General features: G+C 43.5%; 1 protein-coding gene across 7 annotated transcripts in view; it reads left to right on the top strand.

Annotated features, from left to right (window-relative positions):
* The window catches only part of LOC135972084 (long-chain-fatty-acid--CoA ligase ACSBG1-like), a 60,164-nt gene that overhangs the window by 31,680 nt on the left and 13,716 nt on the right, over window positions 1–14,768 (top strand). For all 7 annotated transcript variants that reach the window (XM_065579518.1, XM_065579514.1, XM_065579515.1 and 4 more), the window contains 6 exons: window positions 10–98; window positions 1,805–1,925; window positions 4,963–5,043; window positions 8,160–8,309; window positions 11,451–11,627; window positions 12,505–12,686. In XM_065579518.1, the coding sequence (XP_065435590.1) occupies window positions 10–98; window positions 1,805–1,925; window positions 4,963–5,043; window positions 8,160–8,309; window positions 11,451–11,627; window positions 12,505–12,686 (800 nt within the window). The remainder of the gene's footprint in view (window positions 1–9; window positions 99–1,804; window positions 1,926–4,962; window positions 5,044–8,159; window positions 8,310–11,450; window positions 11,628–12,504; window positions 12,687–14,768) is intronic.

The following is a 14,768-nucleotide window of genomic DNA, read 5'->3' as shown; positions in this document are numbered from 1 at the left end:
TGTTTTAAGCTTGGTCTTGAACGATTCCACAGCGTAGCAATACTTGGATTTAACTCTCCAGAATGGTTCGTTTCAGCTGTTGGTGCTATTTTTGCTGGGTAAGTTTTGGATTGGTGCTAGGCCTAGTAATGAATGTTTTCCAGTGTAGCATTTGGTTCTGTAGAGTCTGACCATTCTCTCCTGTACAAAGGGGGAGAAGAGAAACCACATTTCATGCTCCTCGTGCACTGCAAATAAACTACCTCTTTTCTCTTTTAGCCACTGCCCACTAAACATATTAAAGCTATTGTCAAGTATCAGGGGAGTAGCCGTGTTAGTCTGAATCTGTAAAAAACAACAGAGGGTCCTGTGGCACCTTTAAGACTAACAGAAGTATTGGAGCATAAACTTTCGTGGGTGAGTGCCCACAAAAGCTTATGCTCCAATACTTCTGTTAGTCTTAAAGGTGCCACAGGACCCTCTGTTGCTTTTTAGAGCTATTGTGGCTCACAGTGCCTCAGGGGGTGAGTTAAAGACCCAGTAAACTATGACCGGTAGTATTGTTTCATTTGCAAATATTACCATCTCATAAGTATGTTCAGTCACATGGTGGGGACCTGTTACTTTCCCTGTATCTAAAGTAAAGCAATCCAAAACCTCACAAAATGAGCCTCTTTGCTAAAGTCCCAACTGCATTAGACACACAATATACTGTATTGTCTCTTATCTCTGTTCCTTGAGTGATATGGACCAAAGCCCACCAATTTCCTGTCAGTGTAGCTGAGCCTGCCCATGAACTGATTCCTGGCCTGATTCCAGTGCAGAATATGACATTGATGAAGTGACAAGCGAAGCACTAACCAGCCGAATTCTGTCTGTTGCAGTGTCTGTCTGTCTAATTCCAATAATCAGTTTCTCGATTTGGTCTCTGTGAGGGTGCACCTACACCAGCAAAATTCAAACTGATAATTCACCATCAGTGCAGCTCCGTCAGTGGCAGAAATAGTGGAGGATGTCCTGTAAAGAGGACGTAGGCATTTTTCCACTGCATGGTCTAAGCCTATTCTAGGCAACATGTAGGGTAAAAGTACTGAGTCCTATACTACAGCCTCCACTATTATTGCATGAATTATGAATTTCCCTAGCGTAGACAAGGCTTTTGGTGCTTCAGATAGTCACACCACCACATAATGGTGCTGTTTTTCAGACTAAGTGCTGAACTCTTTTCTTGTGTCTGTTACTGTTAGCTGTGCAGATACCTGGGGCAAGCCGGACAGCCACATTTATGCTGCACACTGTGTGTACCCACCCCCCTATGCACTCCACTGGGTTTCATCCAATCTCAAATTCTTCTCCCCTTTTGAACAACTGTAGCAAAGGTGCCGACTCTGGTGGTGCTCCAGGACTGAAGCACCCATAGAAAAAAAAATAGTGGGTGCTCAGCACGCACCGGCAGCCTGGCGTATCAGTTCCTTCCCCTCTCCCCCCAGCCCTCTTGTCCCCTGGTGGGTCCCACTGATCAGCTCCTCTTCCTCCTCCTCCAGCACATCCCGCCTGCCAGTACCAGCTGTTCAGTGGTGTGCAGGAGGTGCTGGGGGAGGGGGAGGAGCAGGGGCGGAGTGGGGGTGGGAAGAGGTGGGGCGGGGGTGAGAGTTTTGGGGAAGGGTGGAGTGGGGGCAGGGCCTGTGGTTGGAAGGGGGTCAAACACCTCTGAGAACTGGGGAAGTTGGCACCTCTGAACTGTAGTATGAAGGGAAAAGTGTATCGTGCTCTGTGTTTTCCTACTTATCCATCAAGTTCACCTTTTTTTTTTTTTTTTTAACAGAGGAATTGTCACAGGCATCTATACAACGAACTCTCCCGAGGCCTGCCACTACATTGCTTATGACTGCAAAGCCGATATCATTGTGGTAGAAAATCAAAAACAATTGGACAAGATAATGCAGGTATGGAGGGTTGCTTCTGTAACTTCTGAGGTGTAATTCCATTGCTCATGATGCTGCAAAAGGCCAAATATCAAATATTTTAGCTGTATAATGGTCATTTGGAACGTCTCACAAAACTAGGGACAGAACTAATATTTTTTTGTCCTGAAATCACAGGCCCCTGCCACTTGAGATATTTGAGCTAAAGGATAATCTCCATAGCTATTAAAAAAATACAATGCCTGTGACACACAGCTGACCAGTTCTCATTCTATCCAGTAGATAGTGCACTAGCCAGTTTATTATAGTGTTATCTGACAAGCCATTTTCTGACGATGAGCATCATATCTTAATTCTTAGTGGGATATCACAGTCTGCTTCAATGCAAGTGATTAGAATGGCAAAAATTCATTGCAATAACAGTTTCACTATTGGATTAACTACTGTAATAATGCTGAGTTCTGATTAACAGGGTGACCTTTTATGGGCTGACACATTTCATGTTATTTGGATCTGGATTTCAAGAATCACAGTGGTGACTTCTTACGGAGATAGTATCAGGGGGTAGCCGTGTTAGTCTGTATCTACAAAAACAACAATAATAGATGAGGAGGTGTCAATTCCAGGAGAGTGACTTTTAAAAGTCACTATCATTGAACAAAAAAACTTCAGAAACAGACTTCAAAGAGAAACAGCAGAACTAAAATTCATTTGCAAATTTAACACCATTAATTTGGGTTTGAATAGGGACTGGGAGTGGCTGGCTCATTACAGAACAGAAGCAGCTTTTCCTCTCCTGGAATTGACACCTCCTCATCTATTATTGGGAGTGGACTACATCCACCCTGATTGAATTGGCCCAGTCAACACTGGTTCTCCACTTGCGAAGTAACTCCCTTCTCTCCATGTGTCAGTATATAATGCCTGCATCTGTAACTTTCACTCTGTGCATCTGAAGAAGTGAGGTTTTTACCCACGAAAGTTTATGCCCAAATAAATCTGTTAGTCTTTAAGGTGCCACCAGACTCCTTGTTGTTCTTACAGAGAAGTTACTATTTCCCAACACAACTTCACTATCACTGGAGATTTACCTCACTGTAACTGGAATTACAACCTGCACATTGCAGAGCAATGAAACAGACCAGGGCTTTCATTCAATCCCAGTGAATTTACTCCATTTAGACTGAGCCAGCTTCAGTTTCCATTGAACTCTGTGGTAAACCCAATTGGTCTCCAATGAGCAAATGAAATATTGGTTAAAGAAGAGACTATCATACTGGAGGAAACTTTTAAGTGCATCCATTTTATAACAGACATCCAGCCAATTATTCAAGATATTGGTGTTTAGAGATTGAATCTTCCCTCTCCAGAACATCATCTCTTCCTGCTTGTAATGTTAACTATTGAGGCAGGTATGAACTGCAGTCCAATATCATGGTGACTAACATGATATAAACACATGGACAGAGTGGGAAGCTCTTTATTTAAAATGAACGTGTCACAATTTTGGCAAAACTCATTGGAGGCTACAAATGGGACCATGCTGCTTCTCCATATGGGGCCTGATCCAGTGACCCAGGAAGACAATGTGATCTTTCCACTGACTTTAGTGGGCTTTGGATTGAGCCCAAGTGAACAGCATTAGGTCATGTGTTTCTTTCGGTGATATGCTTGAGGAGGCTCTTGGGAATGAAGGAGGAGAAGTGTCCCTGAAGTCCCCTTGCTGAAAATGAAAAGTGTGTTGATTGCTCTGCCTCTGATGGAGTTCGTCCCTTTTCTGGATACTGCAAGATACTCCCCTTCGCCAGAGATAACATATCCCTGGGTCTTGTCAAACATAATTCTGATGAGTATGACATCATATGGTTTAAAGGTACTGAAAGGGAGTGTGACCAAAGACAAACAGGGATTTTACATGTACTGCCTCCGCCATGGACAGTGTCCAAGTCTCTGGCAGTAAGTTCAGGAGGAAGGTGTGATGTTGCACCCCATAAGGCCTTAAGGAAATATGCTTAGGAATGTATATATGACATAACTGGAATATGTTTTATGCTACATAAGCTATGTAACATATCTATGCAAAGGTTATGATCTACTGAATCTATTCATCCTATTTGTATGTATGTGTCATTTTTGTGTTTGAAGTTATGAATATTGTCTGTGTACTTGCTTGATTTCTAAGTAGCCTTAGTAAAGCATTTGGTCAGCTTCTTGAGAAAGGAATGAAGTAGTCTTGGCACATCAGTTGGCAGCCCCAAGGGGGTTTCTGTGATCCAACCCGTCACACACTAACCATTGCTATTCACACAGGTACAATTTCACCAGTTCAGCTATCCATGGTTCAGGTCAATAATGTAGGTGCAGCTTTGGCTGGCAATGCACCATGATGCAATTAAATGCTTCTGGCAAGGATAGGCAAAACTACAGCATGGGAAGTGAAAGCAGCAGCACTGGCATCTAGTGGTGAACCGAACATTTTTACAGGCTAAACACACCAGCTAAGTATTCAGATACAATAGCGCTCTTTCAATTTTTTCTATTTCTTTGAAATTGCCAAATTGCTGTTATTTTTTAAAATTATATATGTTTATATATAAAATGTTTAAAATGAGGCAGAACATTAAAAAAAACTTAACCAAGGCTTGGCTACTTTAGAGACCATCTCTGTCTTCATGTGATAACCACAGCAGCTGTAATCCGCTCACATCCCACCCTAAAAGCATCACTCTCACTGGTTGAAATGCAAAGAGGCTGGTGGCAGGTCATTTTAAATTAAGGTCCTCAACTCAGGAGGGACCTTAGTTGGAGCACCTTGGCCCAACATAGCATGGATATAGTCTCCTCCAGAGCATGCTGCAAGGCCGTGTGTTTCCCCAGGGGCACTGGGATGAACTGGGTCTGAGTAGCTTTAGGGAGGAGTATTATTTGTGGTGGGTTTGAAGGTTTTTGTGGATATCAGTCTAATTCAATTTTTGGAATCTTTTGATAGACACTTTTAATTAAATTAGAAACAAGTGAATAATAAATTATATGCTGCTGTTTTTTAAAACCCCAACAGATCTGGAGTCGTCTACCGTGCTTGAAAGCAGTTGTGCTATACAATGACTCTTTGCCAGAGAGACATCCCAATTTATATACGGTATGTGAATTTTAGAGCAGTGTAACAATTCATTCATTTGATGTAGTTCAACTTCTTTTCTGTCTGTGGAATGTCTGCCAGAGGATCACAATGTTTTCATATGTGTTTGCTCTTCAAAATACTTCAGTGTCATTTTTCATTAATTTCATTGACTCTGCAGCTTGTTTGATAGTTGATATTCAAAATTAGAGCTGCATTGGTTGACTGGCTTGGTCATGTGGTATTGTTTCAGTTACTAGATCGGATTAACATAATATTTAGCAGACTTCTGGTGAGACTATACTTGCAGATCTTTTATTGTTGTTGTTTTGTTAATACATTGTCTGCCCAGCTCTACTGAACTGTGGTCAGTTATGCTGGATCTGGGAACTAGAAAATGCTTGTGCCTTCACAATCCATTGTCAATATTTTGTTGTCCTATGGAACCTCCTATTCTGCTAATCTTTGTATTTGTAGCAAATATTTCTATCCACAAGCAACTGTTGAATACAAGCAACTATTACATATGCAAAGAATAAAACACTTGTTCTAGTGTATTCAGGGTCTTCCTTAGCCCATGCAGTACTTAGACAGCAAGATTAGGGACAAGATTAAGGTTCAGACTCACTATCAGCTATAGGCCCAAAATGTAGGTTTAAAAATAGGGTTTTACAAAACCTAATATATGTAGAAGAATTTTCATTATTTATTTTTTAAATGTCACTGAAGACAATTTTCTAATGTGAACATTGAAATCCGCATTGTGCTTGGAACTGACTGTGAATTAACAATGGAAATCCCCTGCTTAGTTTCGTTGCCCATGCTGAATGAATTGCAAAAAGAATACACAGCATTTAGTAGAGAGTGACTAGTAGACAAATCTCCTAAAGCTTCAGATATCCAAACGGAAAGTATTTTACTAGTAACAGAAGTGAGGAGAAAATGTTTAACATATTTATGCCGACATTGTTCCTTCTCTCTGTATTGATTTTCATAGTATAAAACACTTAACTATACAAAGGCACATAGATATCAAGAGTGCTCTATACAAAATGCAGTGCAATAATAAGAAAAATTAATTTGCAGTATAAAGAAGAGCTTATTTAATCATATACATTAGTTATTAAATAACAATAAACAGTAGAGATTAACTCACACTGAGTTCCAAGTGTCTGAGAACTTTGAAAGAGATAAATGACATGAAGTTTATATTTTCTAATAGTGGAGAACAAGATGTAACTGAAAATGCTACTGATCTAGTGACAGATCTGCCACCTTTTTTCAGTGAGAGGATAATTGTTACATCAGTTGTGATGATAAGAATTGGCAGTTGCCATGTTTGTATTCCATACAGAGACACCCAGAGATCGAATCACCAATGGTAGAGATAGTTGTTTATTAGCTTTGATACAAACCCAGTCACATAAAACACAGGATGATAGGAAAAGGTTTTTGTGTAATATATTGACAGTTGAGATAATTGTACAGTAATGAGCAGTTGCTGCAGCTACGGCAGACTTTACCCTTCAGTCTCTGTGGAATGGAAACACTATCCTAGTGCAGGTGCTGTTCAAGTAAACAAAGCCTAGGCAACAGGCGTACAGAGATTAATGCCTTGTGGGATGAAAGAGAGGAAGGTCAAGAATACAAAGCATGAAGAGTCAAATCATATAGGAATAAATCCTGATCCTGCATCATTGCCAGTTGCCAGTGGAATTGATACAGTCCGCTATGTGGGGAGGAGCAGGATGTGAGGAAACCATGAAGGGGTCCACATCCTCTATATGCATGAAAGTGTGCTCTGTGGTGGGCTCCTGCATGCTTTTACAGGTGGGGGGTTGGAGGAGGGATGGGGCACGAGTGGTGTGTCAGTGATTAAAAAGGAATCCCAAGACAGACTCTCCCATGGAGGGGCAGTTTCTCTGCCATGAAGAATACTGCAGGTTAAATGCTGAGGTAGTGATCCCAGAGTGCATCCTGAGGGGAAGGATCCATTCTTCTCAACTATGTAAACTCTCCCTTGCCACCGCCACCCTAAAGCCCAGTTGCTGATTACAGGCTTGGTGCAGTGTCCAAGATTTGCCCCTAAGACAGTAGTGGGGAGATTCCTTGCCAGGTATAGAACTGGGGTGCTGCCCTCAGTCACTGCTCATGTACAGCTGTGTAAACATTATATGAATAATCCAGTCTCAATGGGAAAACAACCCTTTTTGGTTCTCTTTCCCACATGCTGTGATTACCCCACTCCATCACCTATTAACATTGAAATAATGGGATCTTAATGTGTACATGTTACATTCAGACCCATATAAATGCATTCTATCTAGACATATCTGATAGTAATCAATAGAACATATTGGCCCAGATTCTCCATTCTGCTAAGGCAATTTTGGGTTGCGCAAACGGACCATATGCTTGCGGCATTAGACTAGAATCCCTCATGCGCTCCCTTGTTCAGGGACTGGACAGCCCTGAATCAAAGAGCTTCAGCCAGCTTCCTGCATCTGCATCTTCCCTAGGTAGTGGAGAACTAAGGCCATTGTTCACACATTTAAATAATAAGAATACTTGGCTTTTACATAGAGCCTTTCATTCTAGAATCTTAAAGTGCTTTGTATATAGAATAGACAAGAAATAATCTATTGGAAACCCAACAAAATTGGGCAGTTTACTTGGTGTTTTAATTATAAGCTGTGATACAATTTACTTTAATTATGAATCAAAACCATTTCTAACATGAGATCTGAATTGCATTTTCAGCCCACGTGACTAGAAAAGTGAATAGGAATGCTATTCCCTAAGTAGTCACCAAAATAATTAATAAAACTTCACTGCCTTTGCACACTCCACTTCTAATAGCTGTATGTTAGTGGTGCTGATTCACAAACTTTTGGGATAACTAATAGAGAAGGGACTGTGTGACATACAGATCAAAACTGTGGTCCTATATTGGGCTTAGACCCCTCAGACAGGCGAAATTCCAATTTACCTGAATGGGAGTTTTGCCTAAGAAAGATCAGAAGAGCCAGGCCAATCTTAATTTTTCTGTTCTTTTTCCAGACTCTTAAAATGTTGCAATTTCCACACGTGCTATTAGCTGATTCCTTCAATCGTTTTTTTCCCATTTCATTTTGTAGATGGAAGAATTTATGGAGTTGGGAAATGAGATACCAGATGCTACACTCAATGACATTATTAGCTCTCAAAAGCCAAATCAAAGTTGTGTGCTAGTGTACACTTCTGGAACAACAGGGGAGCCAAAAGGAGCCATGCTGAGTCATGACAATGTATGTACTCTAGACACAGCTTTATGATAAAGATTCTCTAAGCAGGAGGGTGTTTATTTCTGTGCTTTAGAAAGAAATGGGATCATGGTGGAGTCTACCAACAATGGTGGCATTCTGTTTTAAGGACGGAATAGCAAAAGAAACTATATCCAAACTATATATTTCTGAAAAACTACAAGCTCTTCTCATAGCTGAATTTATAAATGACATTTTTTGGTTCATGCAGTTGATTGTGTGAAAATGCTATTACCACAAATATCTTCAAATGACCTCTCAAGGTCATCTTCAAAAGAATCATACACCTTAGCTAGCCAATGTCACAGCAGACTGATATTAGAAGCTTTTGCAAGGTTTTATTAAACTTGGCCCTTTATCTGTAACATTATTACCTTCCAAATTACATTTGTTTTAGTTCCTCCTAATTTAGTAAAGAATAGCAAAAGTTTTGTATATTCTACAGCCCTCTTATTCACAAAATCTGTATCTATGTTGCTGCAAACAGCCAACTCTCTAGTGCCAAAGAGAGGCAAAAAGTCAAGTAAAAAAAAGACTTTACACAAAAGTCTGCGCACCAAGGGCTAGAATGTGGTTGGCCCTTACATGGCTATGCAGTGTGGGAAAGGGTTAAGGAACTTGCGTGAACACTTGCGTAGCCCATAAAAGGGCTGGCTGGAATTGCAACTTCTGCTCTTGATGGAGCACAGGAACTGATTCTGAGAGCAGTTCACCCTAAAGTAGGGAGTAGGCAGAGCAATATCTGGAAGTAGGAGGGATACACAGGACATGATGGACCAAAGCTCTGATCTGACATGGCAAATCCTGTGTTCTTCTGCCTCAAAGGAATCTGGTATAGTTTCTATTTTGCTGTCAAACTATTTCTGGCTACTGTGCGCAAGCAGGCTATTTTTATGCTGATCAACACAGTGGAAAACATCCTTTGCCTGTAACTGTGCTGCTGCCTTCTTTAGTCAAAAGAAATTTCCTCTGCCCTTATTCTAAACCTGTGCTGGGTCAGACCTTCATCCCCTTCATCCCCACCCTGATCTGACGTGTGAACATAATTGTGTGTTGAGGGATTTTTGGATGCTAAGCAGATAATGCAGCTACATATCTAGAAAATATCTTGTCAAGCCTCTTTGTACTCTTCTTCCACAAGCACTTGCCCAATATTGCCTTCTGCATCTAGGGCAGCCTCCCTGAACCTATACACCATGCAGGGCCGGCTCTAACTTTTTTGCTGCCCCAAGCAGCACAAAAAAGCGCCGCCCCGCCGAGCCCCCCCCCACCCAGCGCCGCGCCACCGGAACCCCCCGCCAAGCGCCGCACCCCGCCCCGCGCCACCCCCCCGCCGAGTGCTGCGCCGCCGGAGCCCGCCCCCCCCGTCGAGCGCCGCACCCCGCGCCCCCCCCCGCCGAACGCCACGCCGCCGGAGCGCCCCCCCGCCGAGCACCGCACCGCCAGAACCCCCCCCAAGCGCCCCGCGCCGCCCCGCTGCCAAGCGCCGCGCCACCAGAGTGCCCCCCCCGTGGAATGCCACGCCGCGCTGCCCCCTGCCACCCCAAGATTGGCCACCCCTTACCAGGTGCCGCCCCAAGCATGTGCTTGGTTGCCTGGTGCCTGGAGCCGGCCCTGACACCATGGCTAGTAATCCTAATGATAAATACCATTGGTGATACTGAATGACTTTGTGTAGGTAAATTACCCTTTCTGTCATGTGAACTTACTGTTCTATAGTATTTATTGCTGTTTTGTTTCAAATTGCATCCTAGAAATGCTTTTCTGATGAAAGGTGACAGACTGACCTTCCTGGACACTGGAGTCCTCTTTACCCATAGCAGGGCAACACACAGGCGCTAACTTTTCAAAGTATTGGGGCGTGTTGGACCCCTAGCTCTGCCCCTGGCCCTATCCCCACTCCACCCCTTCCCACAAGGCCCCACCCCAACCTGCCTCTTCCCACCCCTGCTCCACCCCTGCCTCTTCCCGCCTACTTCTGCCCCCTCCCTTGAGCGTGCCGCATCCTCGCTCCTTCCCCCCAGCCTCCTGCACGCTGCAAAACAGCTGATTGCGTTAGGTGGGAGGTGTAGAGAGGGAGTGAGAGGCGCTGATCCGTGGGGCCTGCCAGCGGGCGGGAGGCGCTGGGGGGATTGGGGGAAGCTGATAGGGGGGCTGCCGGTGGGTGTTCAGCAGCCACCATTTTTCCCCGTGGGTGCTCCAGCCCTGGGGAAACTGGAGAAAGTTCAGAGGAGAATAACAAAAATGATTAAAGGTCTAGAAAACCTGACCTACGAGGAGAGATTGAAAAAATTGGGTTTGTTTAGTCTGGAAAAGAGAAGATAGAGGGGAGACATAACAGTCTTCAAGTACATAAAATATTGTTATAAAGAGAAGGGTGATAAATTGTTCTTAACCACTGAGGACAGGACAAAAAGTAATGTGCTTAAATTGCAGCAAGGGAGATTTAGATTAAATATTAAGAAAAACTTCCTAATCATTAGGATAGTTAAGCACAGGAACAAATTACCTATGGAGGTTGTAGAATCTCTGTCATTGGAGGTTTTTAAAAACAGGTTAGACAGACACCTGTCAGGGATGGTCTAGTTAATATTTAGTCCTGCCTCAGTGCAGGGGACTGGACTATATGACCTATAAAGGTCCCTTCCAGTCCTATATTTCTATGATTCTATGAAGGTGTAGTTGGGTTCCCTTGTCTGTTCAGTCCATGGGCCCTCTGGTGAGGTTAATCGTATCAGCAATACCAATTGTGTATGTAAGGCAGGAATTGTAGTGTGCACAGTGCAGCAGGGGGAAAAACAGACTGCCACCATTTCATTATATTCCTTGCAGTTCATTTGCTCTAAATAGGCCTTATAGATGAGTGACAATCTACATGTTATTAAAGGTAGTGATATATCTAAACAGATGACATGCATCTGACAAAGTGAGTATTCACCCATGAAAGCTTATGCTCCAAAATGTCTGCTGGTCTATAAGGTGCCACAGGACTCTTTGTCGCTTCTAACAATACATGTGTATTATACAGACAGATTCAGAGTTTATTAATATAACAGGACTGGCTGCTTAAATTGTATTAAAATAAAACAAAAATAATATTTAACATCTTGTTATTTATGTGAACAGATAACCTGGACAGCAGCACATGCCAGCAGAGCAGGGGATATGCAACCAGCAGAAATCCAACAGGAGATTATAGTCAGTTACCTCCCGCTCAGCCACATAGCTGCTCAGATATATGACCTCTGGACTGGAATCAAGTGGGGAGAGCAAATTTACTTTGCTGAGCCAGATGCTTTAAAGGTACCTGTAGTACTTTACGTTTAAGTTAATTTTTTCACCAGCAGAAGCACTAAGTAGAGCATTTGGTTTTAAGGAGCTGCAGAAGATAATTGCAAGTTTTGTGTAACCATTCTGGAAAAGTGAATTCATTGGGAGATGTAGGCCAATACTCCAGTGCCTTAAGGCCTCATTTTACCCTAACCCGGAGCCATGACTAGAACTCTGGTCCGTCAGCTCCAAAATCACAGGCCTCTATCACTTTATAATATAATATATGGAGATATACTTATCTCATAGAGCTGGAAGGGACCCTGAAAGGTCATTGAGTCCAGCCCCCTGCCTTCACTAGCAGGACCGAGTACTGATTTTGCCCCAGATCCCTAGGTGGCCCCCTCAAGGATGGAATTCACAACCCTGGGTTAGGCAGGCCAATGCTCAAACCACTGAGCTACCGCTATCCCTTCCCCGCCTCCTTTAGCTAAAGAAGAGTTCCTGTAACTGATAGTAATAGTGGGTCTCTCACCCTCTCTGTACACAGTTAGTTCATTACATTATAAAATGAAAAAATAATATGGCCAGAACCTGAGCCCTTTTTAAGGCAGCAGCTTGAGGATTCCTCTGGCACAGGACGGAGTGTAAGCGGTGTTTCAGGTAGGCAGGATCAGGGGGGACAGAAAGGAGGAGTAAAGCCAACTGTGTGCACCCCCACACACACACCCAGCACACACATAGTTGTGTCAAGCATTGGTCTAACTCACCTGGGGATCTAGCTGAAATAACAGGCTCTGACTTCAATGATATTATACGTATAAGTGCTGCAAGACTTAGTCCATTAGGAAGAAAAAAACCTCCATAACACTAATCCTGACCTTTGCACTATATTCTCTTATTTTAACAGGGCAGCTTGGTCAATACACTGAAAGAAGCACAGCCAACATCTCATATGGGAGTTCCACGAGTATGGGAGAAAATCATGGAGAAATTAAAGGACACGTCTGCTCAGTCAGGATTTATGAAAAAGAAAGTGTTATCATGGGCCATGTCCATTAGCTTAGAGAGGAACCTAAGTTGCTCAGGAAGGTATAATTACAGTAACTCCTCACTTAACGTTGTAGTTATGTTCCTGAAAAATGTGACTTTAAGTGAAATGATGTTAAGCGAATCCAATTTCCCCATAAGAATTAATGTAAATGGGGGGTTAGGTTCCAGGGAATTTTTTTTCACCACACACACACACACACACACACACTCACTCACTCACTCACTCACTCACTCACTGTAAGTTTTAAACAAATAATTTAATACTGGTATACAGTGATGATGATTGTGAAGCTTGGTTGAGGTGGAGGAGTCAGAAGGTGGGATATTTCCCTTACTGCTAAATGATGAACTAGCAATTGGCTGATCCCTCAAGGGTTAACTCTCTCTCTACACAAGGCAGCAGGAATGGAGGGAGATATGCGCATTTCCCTTAAGTACACTGCCTTGTTAATTAGATCAGCTTGCTGAGACGCAGCTGCTGCAAGCTCCCTCTGTCCTGAGTCCTGGTGTGTCCCCCCTGCTCTATGGAAGATGGGGTAAGTGGGGTGCAGGAGCAGGGGGGAGGGGGACACCCTGACATTAACCCCCCTCTTCCTCCCTTCCCCCCACCCCCGCACAGTAAGCAGGAGTCTCAGGGAGCAGCTCCAAGGCAGAGGGCAGGAGCAGCACATGGCAGTGGCGGGAGGGACACAGCTGAATTACAGGCAGCTGCTGCACAGGGAACTTAGGGGAGCTGATAGGGGGAGCTGGTAGGGGGGCTGCCAGTCCATCCTGATTCCAAGCCCCCACCAGCTAGCTGCCACGGGCTGCTCTTCCTGCAAGCAGTAGACAAAGGTGGCTACCAAACATTAGAAGGGAGCATTACACAACTTTAAATGAGCATGTTCCCTAATTGATCAGCAACGTAACAAGGAAACAACGTTAACTGGGATGACTTTAAGTGAGGAGTTACTGTAGTACCAAATACTACTTTAGCTATGCCCCTTATCTGCCCTCAATTATCCCTGAGTAGCCCCATTGACTTTAGGGGGGTTGCCTTTCTGTTCTCACTAGCATAGATATTTTGCTTGGTAATTTGCATTCAGCACCGTAGTTTTATATTTTGGTACAAAATATCTTTGGGGAGAAAAGATGCTCAATAGCATCTCGTAAAACTGATCTTGGATTCAGTGTCTGCTGGGGTATCTAGTTTTGACTGGAATTTTAAAGATAGGTTTTGTGTCTGGCACAAACTATCCCATGTCTTGCATCCAAGGTTCTGCTCTGGGCTTTACTATAGTTTTTCACTGGAGATTTTCTCCACCTTTGTTGCACGTTTCAGGCTTTGGCATCCATTCCCAGTGTATCCATGCATTTTTCTCTGATTTTCCAAGGTCATAAAACTCATTGCCAGGTGATGTTTTGAAGGCCAAAACTATAATGCAGTTAAAAAAAATTAGATAAGTTCATGGAGGATAAGTCCATCAATGGTCATTGGCCAAAATGGTCAGGGATGCAACACTGTACTCTGGGTGTCCCTAGCCTTTGTTTGCCAGAAGCTGGGAGTGGATGACAGGCGATGAATCACTTGATGATTGCCTGTTCCGTTCATTGCCTCTGGAAGACAGGATACTGGGCTTGATGGAATCATAGACTCATAGAAGATTAGGGTCGGAAGAGACCTCAGGAGGTCATCTAGTCCAACTCCCTGCTCAAAGCAGGACCAACCCCAATTAAATTATCCCAGCCAGGGCTTTGTCAAGCCGGGCCTTAAAAACCTCTAAGGATGGAGATTCCACCACCTCCCTAGGTAACCTATTCCAGTGCTTCACCACCCTCTTTGTGAAATAGTTTTCCTAATATGCAACCTAGACCTCCCCCACTGCAACTTGAGACCATTGGTCCTTGTTCTGTCATCTGCCACCACTGAAAATAGCCAAGCTCCATCCTCTTTGGAACCCCCCTTCAGGTAGTTGACGGTTGCTATCAAATCCCCCATCACTGTTCTCTTCTGAAGACTAAATGAGCCCAGTTCCCTCAGCCTCTCCTCATAAGTCATGTGCCCCAGCGGCCTAATCATTTTCGTTGCCCTCCGCTGGACTCTCTCCAATTTATCCACATCCTTTCTGTAGTAGGGGGCCC

The sequence above is a fragment of the Chrysemys picta genome, unplaced genomic scaffold (genome assembly GCF_011386835.1).
Source record: "Chrysemys picta bellii isolate R12L10 unplaced genomic scaffold, ASM1138683v2 scaf364, whole genome shotgun sequence".
Taxonomy (NCBI): domain Eukaryota; kingdom Metazoa; phylum Chordata; order Testudines; family Emydidae; genus Chrysemys; species Chrysemys picta.
Note: the sequence above shows the minus strand (reverse complement) of the source record. Positions and strands in the feature narration are given on the sequence as shown.